This window comes from Diceros bicornis, chromosome 5 (genome assembly GCF_020826845.1).
Source record: "Diceros bicornis minor isolate mBicDic1 chromosome 5, mDicBic1.mat.cur, whole genome shotgun sequence".
Classification (NCBI taxonomy): domain Eukaryota; kingdom Metazoa; phylum Chordata; class Mammalia; order Perissodactyla; family Rhinocerotidae; genus Diceros; species Diceros bicornis.
In genome coordinates, this window is record NC_080744.1 from 94,825,568 (window position 1) to 94,844,753 (window position 19,186).

The 19,186-nt window shown below is 48.9% G+C and overlaps 1 protein-coding gene across 1 annotated transcript in view; it reads left to right on the forward strand.

The window, feature by feature from the left end:
• SLC28A1 (solute carrier family 28 member 1) overlaps nucleotides 1–15,313 on the forward strand; it is a 45,360-nt gene extending 30,047 nt beyond the window's left edge. The window contains exons 11-18 of the mRNA XM_058542528.1: nucleotides 680–805; nucleotides 7,186–7,316; nucleotides 8,815–8,983; nucleotides 9,107–9,304; nucleotides 12,579–12,660; nucleotides 13,427–13,525; nucleotides 13,684–13,795; nucleotides 14,064–15,313. Of these exons, the coding sequence (XP_058398511.1) occupies nucleotides 680–805; nucleotides 7,186–7,316; nucleotides 8,815–8,983; nucleotides 9,107–9,304; nucleotides 12,579–12,660; nucleotides 13,427–13,525; nucleotides 13,684–13,795; nucleotides 14,064–14,154 (1,008 nt within the window). The 3' untranslated portion in view covers nucleotides 14,155–15,313. The remainder of the gene's footprint in view (nucleotides 1–679; nucleotides 806–7,185; nucleotides 7,317–8,814; nucleotides 8,984–9,106; nucleotides 9,305–12,578; nucleotides 12,661–13,426; nucleotides 13,526–13,683; nucleotides 13,796–14,063) is intronic.
• Nucleotides 15,314–19,186: the final 3,873 nt, after the last annotated feature.

Consider the following 19,186-nt stretch of genomic DNA (forward strand, 5'->3'; position numbering starts at 1 on the left):
GTATCTTCACAGCTTTTATCATCATCTAAAATTACCTTGTTTATTTCCTTGGTCCCTTGTAGATTGTCCATTTCTTCCCTTAACCTCCCCTCCACTGCTCCCAGGATATAAACTCCTTGAGGGCAGGCACTTTATCTTGTTTACCCTGTATCCCTATTTTATAGAACAGTCTGGAATATAGCAGGTGCTCAATAACTGTTCCCTGAGTGAATAACTGACTGATTCCAGGCTTCCCCAGATACCCTGAATAATACACCTTCTAACACCCCAGCTCCTTTCTTCTGGCTCCCCCATGGCTTCATTCAAAGCTCAGGCCTGGAGTTACATTTGCTTCCGGCCCTTTGCATGAACAGAGGTAATTCTCTGTTTACTCTCCTGGAAAATGGGGATTTTCCACTTCTTTCCCAGAAAGTTGTACGTAACGAATGTGGGGTGCTTCGTGGGGCACTCGGACATGGTAGGCACTCAATGCTGGGGAGCATTATCAGGCTGAGAGGGAGAGTTGGGGGTGAACGAGTCTCAGCCAAGTCCAGACCATGGTCCTCACCCTGCCCTGCTGTCTCTCCTCCTGGGCTCCCCAGCACTCACCGTGACCTGCCCACTCCCAGGGAGAGGGATGCCCTGGGCGCCCGTGCAGGCCTGGCCAGCTCTGGCTCTCTGATGTCCTTCCTGTTTGCAGACCGAGGCTCCTCTACTGATCCGGCCCTACCTGGCAGACATGACGCTCTCTGAAATCCACGTTGTCATGACCGGAGGCTACGCCACCATAGCCGGCAGCCTGCTGGGCGCCTACATCTCCTTTGGGGTATGTAGAGCCCTCCCTCTGCTTGCTGCAAACTGAGAACCTGACACCCACCTGTGTGGGAGCCCCACACAGCTCCTGGCCAGAGCAACCTGGGGTCTTCTCTCATGGGCTGGGTCCTGACCTGGGCTGCTGTGATGGTGAGAGGAGAGGCTTCACCTGAGCAAGGTGAGCCAGGTGGGCTGGACAATCCGGGCTTCTCACCACGGCCAGTGGGGGCAAAGTTTTCCAGGGTTCCATTTACTGGGCACCTGCTATGTACCAGGCAAAGTACTGGGTGTTTTAATATCCCCATTTTACAGACAAGGAAATTGAGGCTCAGAGAGGAAATGAGATGCCCAAAGCTGGGATGTGAGCCCAGATCTGTCTGTCTCACCTAGACCGTCCCTGGAGATTCGTCCTCCTCTCTGCTCCCCCCTTCCCCACACCCTCTCTGGGCACAAGTCCTTCCTCTGCTCCTAAATTACTGTCTGTGCAGCTTGCTGAGCACAGTACATTTCTAGGTGAAATTCCAAGGTGTGCATTGGGCCCTTAAATCAATCACAATACTACTGCGTGGCAAGCAGAGATGAATCTTCAAACCGGTCCCCTACAAAATGCCTGGTAATAATGCTTTGCATTTGTAAAATACTCTGTACTTATTTGTGCTTTCACATGCAAATCTTTAAAGACCTTATTTTTTTTCGTAGCTATCAAAGAAATTCTTGCTCCTGGCAGAAGTTAATAAAGCAAAAAAAAAAAAAAAAAGTATTCTTCAACCCCACTTCCCATGGGCAGCTACTTCTACTAGATCAGAACAGTGGTTCTCAAAGTGTGGTCCAGGGACCAGCCAGCAGCAGCTTCACCTGGAAACTTATTAGAAATGCAAATTCTTGGGCCTCACCCCAGACCTGCTGAATCAGAAACACTGGGGATGGGTCCAGTATCTTGTACTGTTACAAGCCTTCCAGATGAATCTGATGCTCGCTCAATTTGAGAACCCCTGATTTAAAATGTCATTCCAGATCTTTCTGTGTAAATAGTCATTTAAGTATATATACCTGAATACACATACTTCCTTTTTTTACTAAAGATGAGGTAAATGTACCCATACTTCTCTGCAACTTGCCTTTTTCTTGTAAAATTCTGAGCTTGACATGAAATCCAAAAGTGCAGTCGACCCTCTTTATCCTCAGGTTTACCTCAAAAATGCAATCCGCGGTTGGTTGAATCTGTGCATGCGAAATCCACGGAAACGGGATACGGAGGGCTGACTGCATTCATTGTACCACGCTATTTTACATAAGGGACTTGAGCATCCAGTGACCTATGTGGATACCGAGGGACAGCTGTATAAAGGAAAAGGTTGACAGAGCTGACTAATAAAAATGAAAAACCTTCATATGGTAAAAGTCACAATTTTAAAAAAAGTTTAAATGATTGATCAGGAGAAAACAGTTGGTAAATTATAAAAAGATATTTAAGCTCACTGATAGTCAAAGCAATTAAAACAATAATAACTTATGTTTCTTCTAAAAGCTATGCAACATTTCACACGCTCTAAATGGCAAGGCTGTGGGGCACTCATACACTCTTGATGGGAGTGGAATTTGCTGTAACCTTTTTGGAGAGCATTTATCAGTCAATTTAAAAATACTCCTTTCCGGGCCGGCCCAGTGGCGCAAGCAGTTAAGTGCGCGCACTCTGCTGTGGCAGCCCGGGGTCCACCGATTTGGATCCCAGGTGCGCACCAACGCGCTACTTGGCAAGCCATGCTGTGGTGGCATCCCACAAAAAGTGGAGGAAGATGGGTACGATGTTAGCCCAGGGCCAGTCTTCCTCAGCAAAAAAAAAGAGGAGGATTGGCAGATGTTAGCACAGGGCTGATCTCCTCACTGGCAAAAAAATAAATAAATAAAATAAATACTCCTTCCCTTTGATCCAGTTAGGAACATTATGATACCAGAAATATTTTCACAAGTGGTCAAAAAATGCAAAATTCCAACATTACTTGTAATAGCAAAAAAAACAAGAAACAACCTAAATGTCAAGCAGTGAGGGGATGGGTTGGTTAAGTTCATCCATGCAGGGCACTGTCCCTCAGTCCGTGTGCTGATCTGGAGGGGAGTGGCCTGCGATTCGCTGCCCCCAGGCTCTCCTGATGCTGTGTGTGTATGGGGGGGGGACACAACAGAATGACCCTCACTGTCCCCTTCTCTGGGCCCCACGTCCACCTGTCTTTCTCATCTCTGTCCTTGGGGGTGGCCAAGGGGATAAGCCAACCTGTCCCTCAGTCCCTCCTTCCCTCAGGACACCTGGGACACACCAGAAAGCTCAGCTCCACACACCCACAGAGCTGCCGGGGCAGAGGGGCTGCTGCGTGCCTTTTCCAGAAGGCTCCTTGTGCTCTGGGACTTTGTCCTCTGGCCTGGCACCCTCTCATCTAGAATTTTACAGATCATCTGGTTCGTACCTTGTCTTGCAGAGGCCTAGGAAGGGCGCATCAGAGCTGGAGCACCCCCACCTACCCCACCACCAACTGATTTGGGGATAAATTTGATGTTTCAAAGGTGGAAACTCGAAACTGTTCCAGAGCCTTCTTCTGTGGTGGCGTATTAGAGGAGGGGATGCCACAATACTTTCGGGACTTAGGGCCTTTGTCTGTCTTAACCTCGCTCTGGGTCCCACAGCTGGATGAAAGAATGGTATTCTTTCTACCACTTAAGCGTTGCTGCCTTATTTAACACTAAAATACTGGAAGAACTCTCTCCCTTTTCCATAATCCGCCTTACAACTTAGCCTCCCTTCTTTCTCTTTCTCAGGCCAGAGTCCAGGCCCTGAGCCGGGTCATCGGGCTTCTCCACTGAAGGCGCCTGAGAACCCACTTCCCTTAAGCTCCAAAGAATGTGCGTGGCTCCCAGGGTCGGCCACATGGCCACGGGTCTCCATTCACAGCCTCCGGAATGGAAGCCCCAGGGTACCCGCATAGCAGGCCCACATGAACAGCACATAACAGATCTTCTTTCCCTTGTTCCCTCCCGCCTCTGGATCCACCCCTGGTGTGGAATCAGAGCAGCTCTCTTCTGCCCCCACCTGGCTCTTGGCTGCCACTGCAGAGCCCCAGGGCTTTCTCCCACAGCCCTGCCTGCCCACTCTCTCTCCCTTCTCCTCTTACTCCTTCCTCCAGGCAGTTCCTCACTGTATTTTTGGCTCTGCCCTCAACCTCTGAATTCCAGAAAGAACTTTCTTGCTCTCTCTTCCTTTATCTTTGTTGCTCAATTTCTGGCTCCCTTTGCCCTGCCCACCTTCCTAGTGCTAATATCTGCATATTTCTAGACCTGCGCTGTCTGACATAGCAGCCACTCGCCACACGTGGCTACTGAACACTTGAAATGTGGCTGGTCTGAAATAAGTGCTGTGAGACTCAGTAAGGAAAAAAATTAATATATTTTATCAATAAGTTTTATATTGATTAACAGGTGGAAAGGTAATATTTTGGATATATTGGGTTAAATAAAATACATTATCAAAATTAATTTCACTTATTTCTTTTTACTTTTTTAATTGACTACTGGAAAATTTAAAATCACAGATGTGATTCCCATTATATTTGTACTGGACAACACAGATCATCTGCCCTGGTCTGGGGTTCCAGGGGTCACTTGAATGAACCCTTTCATTGTGATCTCCACGTACAACTCCCTTTTCATCATATTTCTCAAAATCTCTAAAGTAGGCACCAGCTCTCTCTGTCAATCCCAGACACGAGTCTCTCTACCCACCCCTTTGGCTCAGGGGCCACCGTGAGAGGAGATCCATTCGTGTGCCTCAAGCTGTGAGCACGGGCTGGGCAGAGGCTCAGCCATTGGTGTTCCTCAATCAATTGTGCAAGAGTGGGAGCCCCTGGGACAGGGTTGGTGAGATCCTAGTAGGCCCAAGTGAAAGTCTACTACTTAGTTTCCACATCGGTAAAATGGGCAGAATTACCTGTCTGCCCGGTAGTTACTAAACTTCCAGGTCACTGTAGTTTAAGAATTAAATGCAATAATAGAAAATGGTGGTTACCAGAGGGGAAGGGGGGAGGGAGGAGGGTGAAAGGGATAATTCAGTACATGTGTGTGGTGATGGGTTGTAATTAGTATTTGGGTGGTGAACATGATGTAATCTATGCAGAAATAGAAGTACAATGATGTACACCTGAAATTTTTGCAATGTTATAAACCAATGTTACTGCAATAAACAAAAAATTAAAAAAAAAAAAAAAGAAAATGCTTAGCATTGTGTTCAGGAAGTGGTAGTTCTTTCTCTGACATATTAGGGTCAGAAATCTATCCTTCTGACACTGGCCCATTTTATGCTTTGTGGTTGTCTGGATTTGTTTTCTGTTGTCTGAATTTTAACAATTCAAATGGAGGGCTCATGCCCTCTATCCCTCTCCACATGGGACACCTTTGTGTAGAGAGAGGAGGGCCTTGGGCAGGAGTGGGCCCTGGGATGCTGAGACAGAAGGCATTCCTGAGTGATGCTTGGAGGCAGGGCTGGGGGATGTCACAGCCCGAGGAGTAGCTGGCAGTGGGAAGGCCGTGTGTGGGCTGACCCAGTGCCCCAGGGAGCCCCGCCTATGCAGGACTCAGCTCTTTCCATGATGAGCAGGAAATGAGCGGCTGGGGCATTTGAGGCTGTAGCCATGGGTGGCCCACTCAAAGGACAGTGTCCAAGAATGTGACAGCTGCAGGGTGTCTTCCCCTCTGGGGCTCAAGTTGACAAACCAGATGTAACCTTCAACCTGGAGGAAGGGGGAGGGTCCTAGCTGGTGGAGGGAAAAATCCCAAGATTCCAGGTGTGGCACGGTCCCCACTGGAGCTGGGCAGCCAAGGAGGAGGCCGGCCAAGTCCCGAAGCCCAGCCCGGAAAGTCCAGAGAGGACTCCTGCCCGAGGCTGGCTCCCTCCCACAAGGAGCAGGGCCTGCACACCCCGGGCCTGGGATGGGGCACGGGAGGTGGGTGCTGGTGATGGTACATGTTTTAAGGGGCTTCTGCTTATCATTGAAAATGAACAAATGGGGTTTAAAAGAAGAAGAAGAACCCGTTACAAGGGTCTCCCAGGCTTGGTGCCTCATCAGCAGTTCCTGGGCTTCTTCAGCCCTCCACTTTTATTAGTCTGAACGTGTAGCTTAAACTTACCTCCCCTCCTTTTTTTCCGTTTTATTTAAAACTTAAGAACTGCAGTTGATTTACTACAAACTTTAAGGAGAAGAAGTCTATTTTACTTTTCTGCTTATAAAAGCAATATATGCCCTTATGGACACTTAGAAAGAAAAGAAAACCACCCTTGCCCCACTAGCCAGGGACAGACAATTGGTTGACATTTGGGCGTGTTTCTTTCTGCTCTTCTTTTACACAGAGTTTTGGAGTTTGTTTTTCCCGTCGTCGTGGTGACGCTCTATATGCCATTTTGTGGGCATTTCCCCACACTGTTGCAGAGCCTTGGTAACCACTGTTTTTCATGGCAGCGTGACGATGCTTGGCCATTTCTCCATTGTTGGATGTTTGGGTTGGTTCTAATTTTCCCATTTGGTAAATAGCACAGTGGTGAAAAAGGGTCCCATCTATCTCTGGAAGAAAACAGGGAAGCAAAGGGTTTGGGGCCACAGTCAGGATAAAAATTCTAGAAGAGAGAATCCCAGGGACTCAGGTTGCTCCACTGTCTTGCTGGGAAGGGCTTCTACATCACGGCTCCAGGAGACAGGCCCAGGGCCAAAGGGTGGCTTTTGTAGGAGGCAGACATCCTGAGAAAGAGCTCTTTGACCACAGCAGTGGGTGTGATGGGCTGCCTTGAAGTGGTGAGTTCTCTGTCACAGTAAGTATTCAAGGAGGGATCTTTAGAGGGAGGACATTCCTACACTATGAGGTCAAATTAGTTCACCCCTTGGATCCATCCCAACTCTCAGGTTCTGTGAGCTTTGTTTGAAATCACAAACTCCTCAGCCAACGGTGAACCAGCCCTCAGATTAGTGGTCAAAGGGAGACAGCCTAGGAGGGAAGGAAGAACCTTGAACTTGGAGCCAAAAGATATGATGAGTTCTAATTCTTTCTCTTCCTTTATTTTGGGCAAGTCATATTTAATCCTTTGGGAACTCAGTTTCCTTCTCTGTAAAACGGGGTAACACTGCTTCCTCTGCGTATTACAGAAGTATGGGGGGGAATCTGAGTTTCCGTACACACAGCCTGTAACCCTCTGCACGTCAAAGGTATTGCTCCTGTCAACAATAATGGCAGCAGTCCTGACGAAGATGACGCACCAGTGCGCAGCGTACACACGGCCCCTGCTGCCCTGGGCTGCGCTCCCTGGCCCCGACGTTTCCGCTGACCGTCTCCCCGTAACCCCCATTCTTGCTCTTGCAGATCGACGCCGCCTCCTTGATTGCTGCCTCCGTGATGGCCGCCCCTTGTGCATTAGCCCTCTCCAAGCTGGTCTACCCCGAGGTGGAGGAGTCCAAGTTTAGGAGTGAGGAAGGGGTGAAACTGACCTACGGGTGAGCACAGAGGAGGGCCTGCAGAGTGGGGAGGGGAGGGGGGGGGGCGGGGGGCGGTTATGTGGGCGGGGGTCGTATTGTCTCTGCCCGTCACTGTCTTCCACCCATCCCAGCCCACCTCTCCTCCTTTACCGCCCTGGTTGTGCCTTCACTTGCAAAAACGGAGACTCCGGTCCTTGTATCTTAATTTCCAGTCTCAGACCAGCAGGAAACAACGGACTGGTCAAGGCAAGGGAGAAGGGCCTGGTTCTTGGGGCTGCCTCCTGGTGTGTGTGCATTGAGGAGGGCCATGAAAAGGCTCCATGCCACTTTCTCTACTGCCTTGAGCTCTGACCACCAGTGTGTCAATCACATATTGACGCATTGAGCACCGTCCTTGATTTCACTCACCTCCTAACATCTCTTCATCATAGTCTTAACAACCACGTGTGTGACATTTAATCCTTTAAAAATGTTGAAAAGGCACCACTTTTGACAATGTGCTTGGGGATACAATGAGTGGCCCCAACCTCACAACTTCCCGAAGGTCAGGAACAGCACTGCTCTACAGAAAGATAATGGGAGCCACAACTATAATTTTAAATTTTCTAGTGGCCATCTTTATTTTTTTATTTTTATTTTTGGTGAGGAAGATCAGCCCTGGGCTAACATCCGATGCCAATCCTCCTCTTATTTTGCTGAGGAAGACTGGCCCTGGGCTAACATCCATGCCCATCTTCCTCTACTTTATATGGGATGCCGCCACAGCATGGCTTGACAAGCTGTGCCTCGGTGCGTGCCGGGGATCTGAACCCTGGGCTGCCGCAGCAGAGCACGCGCAATTAACCACTACGCCACCAGGCTGGCCCCTTTAGTGGCCATCTTTTAAAAAGTAAAAAGAAACAGATGATTTTAATAAAATATACATATATATTTTTTTGCTGAGGAAGATTAGCCCCGAGCTAACATCTGTGCCCATCTTCCTCTACTTTATATGTGGGTCGCCCCCACAACGTGGCTGACAAGTGGTGTTTGCCCGCGCCCGGGATCCGAACCCATGAACCTGGACTGCCAAAGTGTAAGGCGCCAAACTTAACCACGACACCTGGCCCCTAATAAAATATTTTATTTGACCCAATGTACCCAAAATATTGTCATTTCAACATGTAATCAATATAAAAAATTCTTAATGAACTATTTCACATTCTTTTTTTTTTTGTACTAAGTCTTTGAAATCTAGTGTGTATTTTATACTTACAACATATCTCAATTCTGGTCAGTCTCCTTGCAAGGGCTCAAAAGCCACACGTGGCTAATGGCTCCTATTGTGGACGGCGCCAGAAATCTGGGTCTTATCCTAGCAGCGGACAGCCCCTTTCTCTCTCTGGGTCTCAGAGGGAAAACAAGCACCCTCGGCTCTGAAATACTTTGTCTAAGGTTCCTCTCTGAGCCTACAGGAAGAGGTCCCTGCTGTTTGTGGGGATAGGCCAATAATGAAGGCTCTTGATCCTCAAAACAGAGATGCTCAGAACCTCTTAGAAGCAGCCAGCAGCGGGGCGGCCATCTCGGTGAGGGTCATCGCTAACATCGCAGCCAACCTGATTGCCTTCCTGGCTGTGCTGGCCTTCATCAACGCTGCCCTCTCCTGGCTGGGGGACTTGGTGGGCCTCCAGGGCCTCAGCTTCCAGGTGCAGTTGGGCTGCCCCACGTGGCCTGTGGAGGGGCGGCCCCGGGAGGGCAGTGGGGGATGGACATCCAGCAGAGCCCGGGACAGCCCTGGTCCCAGCAGCTCCTCTTGCCTCGTGTCTCAGCTCATCTTCTCCTACATCCTGCGGCCTGTGGCCTTCTTAATGGGCGTGGCCTGGGAGGACTGCCCGGTGGTGGCTGAGCTGCTGGGCATCAAGCTGTTTCTGAACGAGTTTGTGGCCTACCAGGGGCTCTCCCAGTACAAGCAGCGCCGCCTCGCAGGGGCTGAAGAGTGGGTCGGCGCCAAGAAGCAGTGGATCTCTGTGAGTGTCCCGGTCCCTCCCTATGGCGGGGGAGTGACACAGTGCTCCTGAGGCCCCCTGGCAGCTGCTCTCCTGGGTCCCTGGGCCTGGCTGAGACACACTGAGGTGGCACTCGACCTCCCATACCCTACTGCCCTGGGGACAAGACTACTTCCGCTTCACTGCCACCCTCCTCGAGGCCTCTTAGGAGGCTGAGTTGTGGGGAAAGAGCCTTGTTGGAGATATCTGAGGTTTAGCTGTAGATGGGCCACCATCCTGTGTGGCCTTGGGCCAGCCACTGCACCTTGCCTCTTCTGTAGAAAACCGGCGTAATACCTGCCACGTCTACCCCAGAGGAGTAGATGCAAACATCCAGTGAGCCGAGAGAGAGAAACAGGGAGCCCTCCCCACATCCACTGTCAGTGTACTGGGTGCAGTGCAGTGACGAGCCTGGCTCTTTCTGTTCAACTTTATTTAAAAAAACTATAAAAGCTCTATAAAACAAACCTTTCTAGAGAATAAAAGAATAAAAGCTCTATGTAACGTCCTTGAGAAAGAAAAAGTTACTCGTCATCTCACCATCCTAAAATACCCGCTATTGTTGTTTCATACATTTTTTTCTGCTCTTTTTAAGCCAGAGTTTACATAGCTGTCAGTATAGTAGTCATAGTGTATTGTAGCCAGCTTTTTCCCACCTACTGTTATAACATAAGCATCATTTTTGATACGTGTATCCTATATGGATAATGGGTAATTCAAGTAAATTCCATTATTTGGCTGTTATGCACAATGCTGAAATGAATAGCTTTGTGTGCAGAACTTTTCCCTCCTCTGGGGTCATTTACTCAGGAGCTCTCCCCTATGTGGGATGACTAAATCACATGCACGAATCCTTGTGTGGCTGCTGCCAGGAACTTTCCCAGAGGGTTGCAGCAACTGAAATCGCCCCCTGCTGTGCCTGTGAGGGGGAATGTCACTGCACTCTGACCAGCACTGAGTAGCCACTTCAAAAAAAAAGTTTTGCTACTTTAACAGGCAAATAATAGCTCATTGTTTTAATTTGTGTTTCTTGGGTTACTAGGAACTTTTAACATGAAATATTTTTTCTTGTCTTTTAAACTATTTTTTAAATTGTAAAAGAATGTACTCTATTTTTTTCAAAAAATGTTTGTATGGGGGGCCAGCCCGTGGCCTAGTGATTAAGTTCAGCGTGCTCCACTTTGGTGGCCCAGGTTCGGATCACAGGCGCAGACCTACACCACTCCTCGGTGGCCATGCTGTGGCGGCAACCCACATACAATGTAGAGGAAGATTGGCACAGATGTCAGCTCAGGGCGAATCTTCCTCAAGCAAAAAGAGGAAGATTGGCAATAGATGTTTCAGGGCGAATCTTCTTCAGCAAAAAAAAAAAAAAAAAAGTTTGTGTGAGATAAAAAGTACAGGTCTCCCCTTGCTCCTCATCCTCAGCTCCAGTCTCACCCTCTCCTCTAGAGAAAGTGGATGGTATGCTCCTTCAGGATCTTTTTTTATGAACTTCATTCCTTCGGCAAGAATTTGTTGAAACCTCTGAGATGCCAGGCACTCTGCTAGGTACCAGTGATAAAAAGGGCAATTAGACAGACGTGGTCCCTGGGGTCCTGGAGCTTACATCTACCTAGTGAAAGACACAGGCAAAACTCAAGAAAGCAAAGGAATAAAACATAAAATAACCACAATTCATGGTAAGTTCTATGAAGGAAACAAGAGGAAACAGGGAGGGAGTCTTGGTTGGGCTGGTCAGAAAAGGTCCCCTGAGGTGTGGCATTTAGGCCCAGACTTGGACAGAGGAGAAGGAGCCAGGAGAAGCTGGGAAAGCATTCCAGGCAAAGAAAGAGGCACGTGCAAAGGCCCTGAGGTTGAAAAGCACTTGTGTGGAGGACTGATTGGAGAAAAGTGCACTTGGAGCAGGTGATAATCGTGAAAGGGAGTGGCACAGGCCAAGGAGCAGTAGGAAGTTCCGCAGATTTGACATTTGGCGTTTTAAGATTACTCAAGCTGCTGTGTGGAGGGTGATTGTAGGTGAGCAAGCAGGATGCAGGTACCTTAATATTTTCTCCATCAATTTGTATAAACTATTGATGTTTTAAGACATTCACCCCTTTCAGTTACATTTTCTACATATGTTTTTCCTAGTCTTTTTTTTTCCCCTTCATTTTGTATTCAGGGATTTTTCTTTTAATACAAATTTGACCCCAAATCTTTTCCTTTGTGATTTCTTCTATTATTTCTAAACTTAGAAAGCTATGTCCATTCCAGAAATCTGCAGTTAAATTCCTGAAACAATATAGGTAAGTAGTTAAAAGCATGAGCTTTGGAGTCAGTTAGAACTGAGTTCAAACTCTGACACAGCTGCCTTCTTGCTGTGTGAACTTCCTCAGTTACTTAACCTCTCTGAGCCTTAGTTTGCTCCTCTCCAAAATGAAAGTAATAATACTACCTTGTAATTATAGTAATTATTATCCTATATTTTCTGTTATTTGATGTTTAAAATATTAATATTTATCTGCTTCAATGATTTAGAATTAACTTGTTATATGGTGAGGTATTTTTTTCCCCAAGTTGTTCCATTTTGGCTCTTAACACTTCCTTCTGAGAAACTGAACAACTGTTTGGAGCAAAAGGGAAGGAGAATTGCCTTGCTTAAATACCTACTCTCTGCCCAGTACTTCCTGTACATTATATGATCCTTATGAGGGTCCTTCCTGGCAGCACTGTGATTCCCACATTCCGGATGGAGAAACCCAAAGAGGCTGTTGACTGGCTCAGCCTGGTCGTGGGTGGGGACAAGTCTGGAACCCAAGTTGGTTGGGCTCAAACTCCCTTGCTCTGCTCACCAGGCCACACTGCCTCCACGCTGTGTGACAGTGCTCTCAGAGGGCTCTCAGCCTGGGAGCATCTCAGGAAGCAGAAGTGCAGGACTGCAGAGTGCGGGGAAGGGTCACTCTCGCAAACGCCCCTGGGTATGCAGCTTAGAGGGGCCCAGTGACAGGATGGGGCAAGCCTGCATCAGACCCAGAGAGGCTGGTAATGAGGATAAGGGGGTGAGGGGCAGTGGGGCTGTGGTTTCGAGGTGACACAGCTGGAGCTGACAGAGGTGGGCGTGCAAGGCCAGGGAGGGGCAGCACTGAGCCTTTCAAAGGCCAAAGACACATGGGAAGTGGGTGAGATTAATTAATAATTTAATAATAATGGTTAATTAAGTGGGTGAGATGAGAGGGGAGGGAAGCCCCGCCTCACTTGTCTTCTGTATTTTCAGGTCAGAGCAGAAATCCTCACAACGTTTGCCCTCTGTGGCTTCGCCAACTTCAGCTCCATCGGGATCATGCTGGGAGGCCTGAGTGAGTCCTGTGGGGCCTCCCCAGCACCCTCGAGAGGCGGGAACCTGGACTCTGGTCCCGCCTCTGAAACCACCTCCTGGAGATCTGTAGGCCTCGGTTGTCCCATTTGTCCAAGGCAGGGTCTGAACAAGATGGCCATGGGGGTTTCCCCCAGCCCTGGACTTCCACGGCTTCTCTGCTGCCAGGGGTGGCCCAGGAGGCGCGCACCTTGGCCTTGCAGGCCACCCCTGCCTCAGGGTCTGGGGAGGGATAGGAGGCGGGGGGCTGGCCTGTCCCCCGAGGCTTCGGCCTGCCAGTTCCCACACCCACAACGGGCAGGCGGGCCTGGTGGGGCCTAGGGGGGAAGGCTCCGCATAGATCTCAGCTCTTTACAAAACCATCTCCACTCTGCGCAGTCCCCTGGCCGGTGCTGTAACCATCCCATTCCACAGAGAGGGGAACTGAATCTTGGAGTAGTGAAGTGATGGCCCAAGTCACTCGGCTAGTAGGTGGCTGAGCCTGTATTTAATCCCAGGTCCCCATGACTCCAAACTCACGTTCTTTTCCTACATCTACCACTGCTGGTGCGTGGGGAGGCTGCGGGTGCTCCCTAGGGGCCGAGTCAAGCCAAGGAGGACCCCCAAACTCAGCAAATGATCAGGAGGACAGCATCCATCCCTCTGGCCCCCAGAAGAGGAAGGGGAGTGGGCAGATGGAGGCAGAGGCCCAGGGCACAGGCGGAGAGGCGTGCGGGTTCCTGGCCCTGAGCACTCCTGTCCTCTTGCAGCCTCCATGGTCCCCCAACGGAAGAGCGACTTCTCCCAGGTCGTGCTCCGGGCGCTCTGCACCGGGGCCTGCGTGTCCCTGGTGAACGCCTGCGTGGCGGGTGAGTGCAGGCCTGGTGGGCTCAGGACTCACAACCCTGATTCTGTAGCTGGCCTTGGTCCAGGGCCAGGTGCAGGGCTCTGGGCTCTGGAAGTCCTTGGGCTGGGTGCGGAAGAGAGTGAAGGACAGGCCCCGCCCAGCAGCGCTTTCCCTGCACAGGGATCCTGTACGTGCCCAGGGGGGCTGAGGTCAACTGCACAACCCTCCTGAACACGATCCTCAGCAGCAGCAGCTTTGAGGTGTACCAGTGCTGTCAGGAGGCCTTTCAGAGGTGAGGCCCTGGGCCATGGGGCTACGGGGCTCTGACAGGGATGCGGTGCAGAAGGCCTGAGAGCCTGGCGGAGGCCTTGGCACCAGGGCGAGGGGTAGAAATGTTATAGCTGTGGCTGATGGGGCCAGGGGAGCAGGATGTGGGGCTTGAGGACCAAACTTGGGGGGGGGAAGCGTGGACCAGAGACATGGAGCAACTTTCCCAGAGTTGCACAGCCTTTAGTGGCTCGCAGAGCCAGGCCTAAAGCTCAGCCTTTGCTTTTTTTCAGCATCAGCCTGGAGTTCAGCCCAGAGGCCCTGGACAACTGCTGTCAATTTTACAACAACACGATCTGTGCATACAACCACACCCCCGCATAGCCGGGACAGAACTCTGTGCCTCCCCAGGAAGCGTCTGTCCCTGCCTTTCTCTCTCCAGGCCTCTCCTCTGGGAGGCCACAGGGCTCAGACCGACCTCAGTCACACAACTGGGGAGGAGGGATGGGGGGAATGGGCAGAGACTGAGTGAGTGTAAGTAAATGAAGGCTGCCCCCATCCCTTGCCCCCTTTCTGACCCCCCATTTCCTGCCCCGCAAGATGTGAACTCTCAGGGTCCCCTCTGCCTCCTCTCCTCTCCCCTCCACATCCAAACTTCTTCTTTACTCCTCCCCACTTGGGTCTCTCACATGCACCTTCCCTTCACCCCTGGCACTTCAGCCGCCTCCTTCCAGCCACTTGAATCTTGCTATGGCTTACCCCTGCCAGACAGACGGTTTCTCCTGGTGACCCCCTTCCTCTGCTTTCAGAGACACTCCCACTGCCTTCCCCCATAGCACTGCCCAAACTGGTGTCCTGTGGAACACTGTCCCATGGGTGTTCAGAAGGGAGAGACACAAGTTTATTTTCTCACAGTTCTGGAGGCTGGAAATCCAAGATCAGGGCACCAACATGGTTAGTTTCTGGTGAGAACTCTCTCGCCGGCTTGTGGACGGCCGCCTTTTCACTGTGCCCTCACGTGACAGAGAGAAAGAGAGACAGCAAGCTCTCCGGTGTTTCTTCTTATAAGGGCATTCATCTCATCATGGGCCCCCACCCTCATGGCTTCACCTACCCTACTTACACCCAAAGGCCCCATCTCCAAATGCCATCACACTGGGGGTCAGGGCCCTGTGTTCTTCAGGGGGAGGTCACACCAGAAGCTCAGTGGGGTGAGGCCTGGACAGTGGCCCAGTGGTGGGCCCAGGCCTCATTCTCATGTCCAGGGAGCAAGGGGCACGTGCAGGTGTGGCTGAGGAGGAGAATGGGGTGGCCAGGAATATCAGAGCTTGTGCGAGGCACACACAGTGTGGTCCACTCTCTGTGCTGCTCCCACTCTCTGTGCTGAAGACCTTTTGTGACCCAATTCATTCTGCACTGATACTTGCATAAAAGACAATAAAAATGAATTACTGGGAAAATAATAATAGTAAAAAAAGTGTATGACACACAAGCCCTAATTCTTCGTTGTTAGATTCAACCAACTTAAAATCACTCTGTCAAATTACTATGAAGTTTCTGAGTGTCACTTTCAACTTCTATACTCATATTATTACAGACCTGTAAACAGATGTGGACCACATCAGTCCATGCTTTGTATAGCTCTGCCCTATAGTATTTTCTGTTAATGAAAACACTTCACAGAATTGTCTACTCAGAGGATTTGTCCTGCATTTCAAATGCTCTAAGGGGAGCTGGAAAAGGCAGTAGGAATCCTTGAAACCTTGCCTTTCACATGAGAGAATGCATGCAAGATTGCATGGACAACAGCAGAATTCCAAATAATTTATGGAAATACTCCCTCCTCAAGGAGTAGAACGTGACTCCCCACCCCTTAAGTGTGGGCTATGCTGAATGACTTGCTTCCAAAGGGTACAGTCTGGAAGTGGGGGAAATATGAAAGTACCTTTGCAGTAGAGAAACCTGGCAAACACCTCTTAGCCAGGTGATCACGTAACATCATCATTGGGAAGTCCAGTCACAACAGACCCTTGATGTGTGGTGTTGAGAATGGCACTTCCCCTCAGTGGTCTTTCTCCCCAAAGCCCATAATCCCAGTCTAACCAAGAGAAAAGCATCAGACAAACTCAAATTGAGAGACAGTCTACAAAATACCTGACCGGAACTCCTCGAAACTGTCAGTCATCAAAAGCAAGGAAAGTTTGAGAAACTGTCACAGCCAACAGGAGCCTAACAAGACGTGATGACTGAATGAAATGTGGTGTTCTAGTGGGTTGAACTGTGTCCCTGAAGAGTATGTCCAGGTCCTAACCTCTGATTCCTGTGAATGTGACCTTATTTGGAAATAGGATCTTACAGATGCAATTCGGTATCTCAAAGTGAGACCATCCTGGATTTAGGTGGGCTCTAAATCCAATTACTGGTGTCTTTATAAGAGAAAGGAGAGGGAGATCTGAGACACACAGGCACAGAGACGCACAATGAAGGCCATGAAAAGATGGAGGCAGAGACTGGAGTTGTCAGCTCCAAGACGTAGCCCACCATAGTGACAAGCCAGGGGACACCTGGAGCCACCAGGAGCTGGACAGGGCATGGAAGGATTCTCCCTTAGAGCCTTTAGAGGGAGCGTGCCCTACAGATTTCAGACTTCTGGCCTCCAGAACTGTGAGAGAATACATTTCTGTTGTTTTTAAGCCACCACGTCTGTGGTAATTTGTTACTGCAGCCCCAAGAAACCAGTACAGGTGTCCTGGATGGGGTCCTGGAACAGAAAAATGACATTAGGGAAAAACAAATGAAATCCAAATAAAGTGTGGAGTTTAGTTAATAACATATTAATATGGGCTTATTAGTTGCGAGAATGTACCATAGTGAGGTAAGATGTTAACAATAGAGGAAACTGGATGAAGGTTATATGGGAACTCTGTATTATTCGTGCAGCCTATTTGTAAATCTAAAACTATTCTCAAATTTAAAAGTTTATTTTAAAAACTGCATGGAAAAAAACCTGCATTGACACAGATGCAGTGTAATTTGTGATTCAGCCTGTGGGGGGCTCCATCCTAGACATGCGTGCGCCTCAGTTGGCAGCCCACCAAGGTCTGCAAGTTGCCCACTGGGCTCCATTTACTGCCTTCCCAGCACTTCTTCCCATGGCCCTGCTGTCCCTGCTGCTGTCTCCTCACTTTAATTCAAGTGCATGCCTTCAGGCTGATTATGAATCAGTCCCGACCTCTTTAAACCATGTGAAGAGCGTCATCTGCTTGAAATTACTTTTGACTCAGAATCAGTGAGCCCTGAGTTTGGACAGGACCCCAAACATCACTTTGAGGGTGTCTGCCCCTCCCAACTTTTCTGACAAGTTTTACGCCCCCTTCGTGGAGGGGCTCTGTCACCATGCTTTCATGTTTGAATCATGAGACTCCACCCCACGACCATCGCTCATTAAACCAAGACTGAACACCTGACTCAGAGGAAGCCAAATCCATAGTCTTGCCAATCACCTTTCAGATTCTTGGGAAAGAATTTGAACTAAAAAACCCAGAAACAGAGAGCTGGGCACTGAGTCACTGAGAGGGGGCTGGCTTGAAGCTCGTCTCATTCTCATACTTCCTGCAACCTAGTTGCTCAGCTTTTCCTCAGATTCAATGTGAGCTGAATTCTTTCCAAAAATCCCCTCTAACCTGAGCTAATGGGAGAGGTTCCTCTTACCTTGTAATCAAAAGGATACTGCCTAGGATAGGCATTTTGTTAAATTTCCCATTCTGCTTGGAACCAAGTGGTCATTCATCATTTGCTTGAATACCATCAACACAAGAATCTCACTACCTCTCCATGCAACTTTGTAAGAAGGTTCTTTTCGATTTTGCTTCAAAACATGTTCCCTTTCATCCCAGTGTTGCCATTCTGTGCTATTCAGAACAAGGCCCATCTCATGTGTGTATCTTTGTTGTTCTTTTTTTATTTACTAAAGCAATACTTGCTTGTTATTTTTTAAAAGTCAAATCTTGGGGCCAGCCTAGTGGCATAGTGGTTAGGTTCACATGCTCCACTTCGGTGGCCCAGGGTGCGCAGGTTTGGATCCCAGGCTCGGACATATGCACCGCTTATCAAGCCATGCTGTGGCAGGCGTCCCACATATAAGATAGAGGAAGATGGGCATGGATGTTAGCCCAGGGCCAATCTTCCTCAGCAAAAAAGAGGAGGATTGGCAACAGATGTTAGCTCAGGGCTAATCTTCTTCACCAAGAAAAAAAATTCAAATCTTATGGAAACCGTATAAAAGTATTCTAATCATTTTCCACGTGACAGTCTTTCAACTCTTTGAAGATGGTGACCATCCAGGCTTCCCTTCTCTGAGCTAGGAACCCTTAGTTCTTTCAGCTGTTTCTCCCATAGAACATAATAGTTCCAAAATTTGCCCTAGACCTGATTCTTAGTTGTTCTGCACTCGTATGCAGGCAGTGCATGAGTCATGAGCAAGTCCAAGGCTGAAGCCAGAACACAGGGTGGTAAGTGTGGGAGATCAAAATTGGCCACCCTGTAATATATCTCTTTACCTTGATTATTTTCTCTGATGGACATTTGACCTCCCCCAAACTGCGTAAAGAATTTAACATAGAAGACCTGTTTCAGGAAGGAGCCACTATCATATGATGGCTGGAATAGAATGTAAAATAGATGTTACAATAGAAAAGGCACCACAAGGTCATCTTATCAAAAATTTTGTCTCTCCCAGGCCACATTCTCTAGGTGGCCCTGCAAAGAGTTACCAGACAAACACTTACATTTATAAGGGAAATCTCCATTTGTAAAGGTATCTCCCTCTCTGTATTGGGAAGAGGGGGGGATGGCCTTATCTGTGGTAACTCTTATCAGCACTGAAGGAGAGGACTTAAAACTGCATACCCTCGATTACTGTAATTTCTGTCTCCCTTCTGTCTCCCTCCCCACCCCCAACATCCTCCTTTGTCTTTAGCTGAAGATAGTATTTAAGATGAGCATCTCTGCCATTGTGTTGAGAAACTCAGTTTCCCTGGTTTCTCCCATGTATACATGTTATTAAACTTGGTATTATTTTCTCCTGCTAACCTGCCTTTTAATTATTTCACCAGCCATAAGAACCTTAAGGGAAAGGGCGGAGGGGGATTCTCCCTCTTCTCCGACAGAAGTATGATCTCGTGGGTGTAACCAAGGTGATGTGGTATGACTAAAGACTGGATATAGCCTTGGGAGGTATTTAAAAGAGGCAGACCTGTTAGGAAGGAAGAGTGTGGAAAAGCTACCTGCCTCTTCAGAAATCCTCAAAGCTGAGGGCTTGCGTGTTGAGGGTGAAACTCGAGGAGGAGTTGTCACAGAGGAAGAGAATAGGAGAAAGTCGTGGCCCAGATCACAAAGGAGACCAGAGATAGGATGT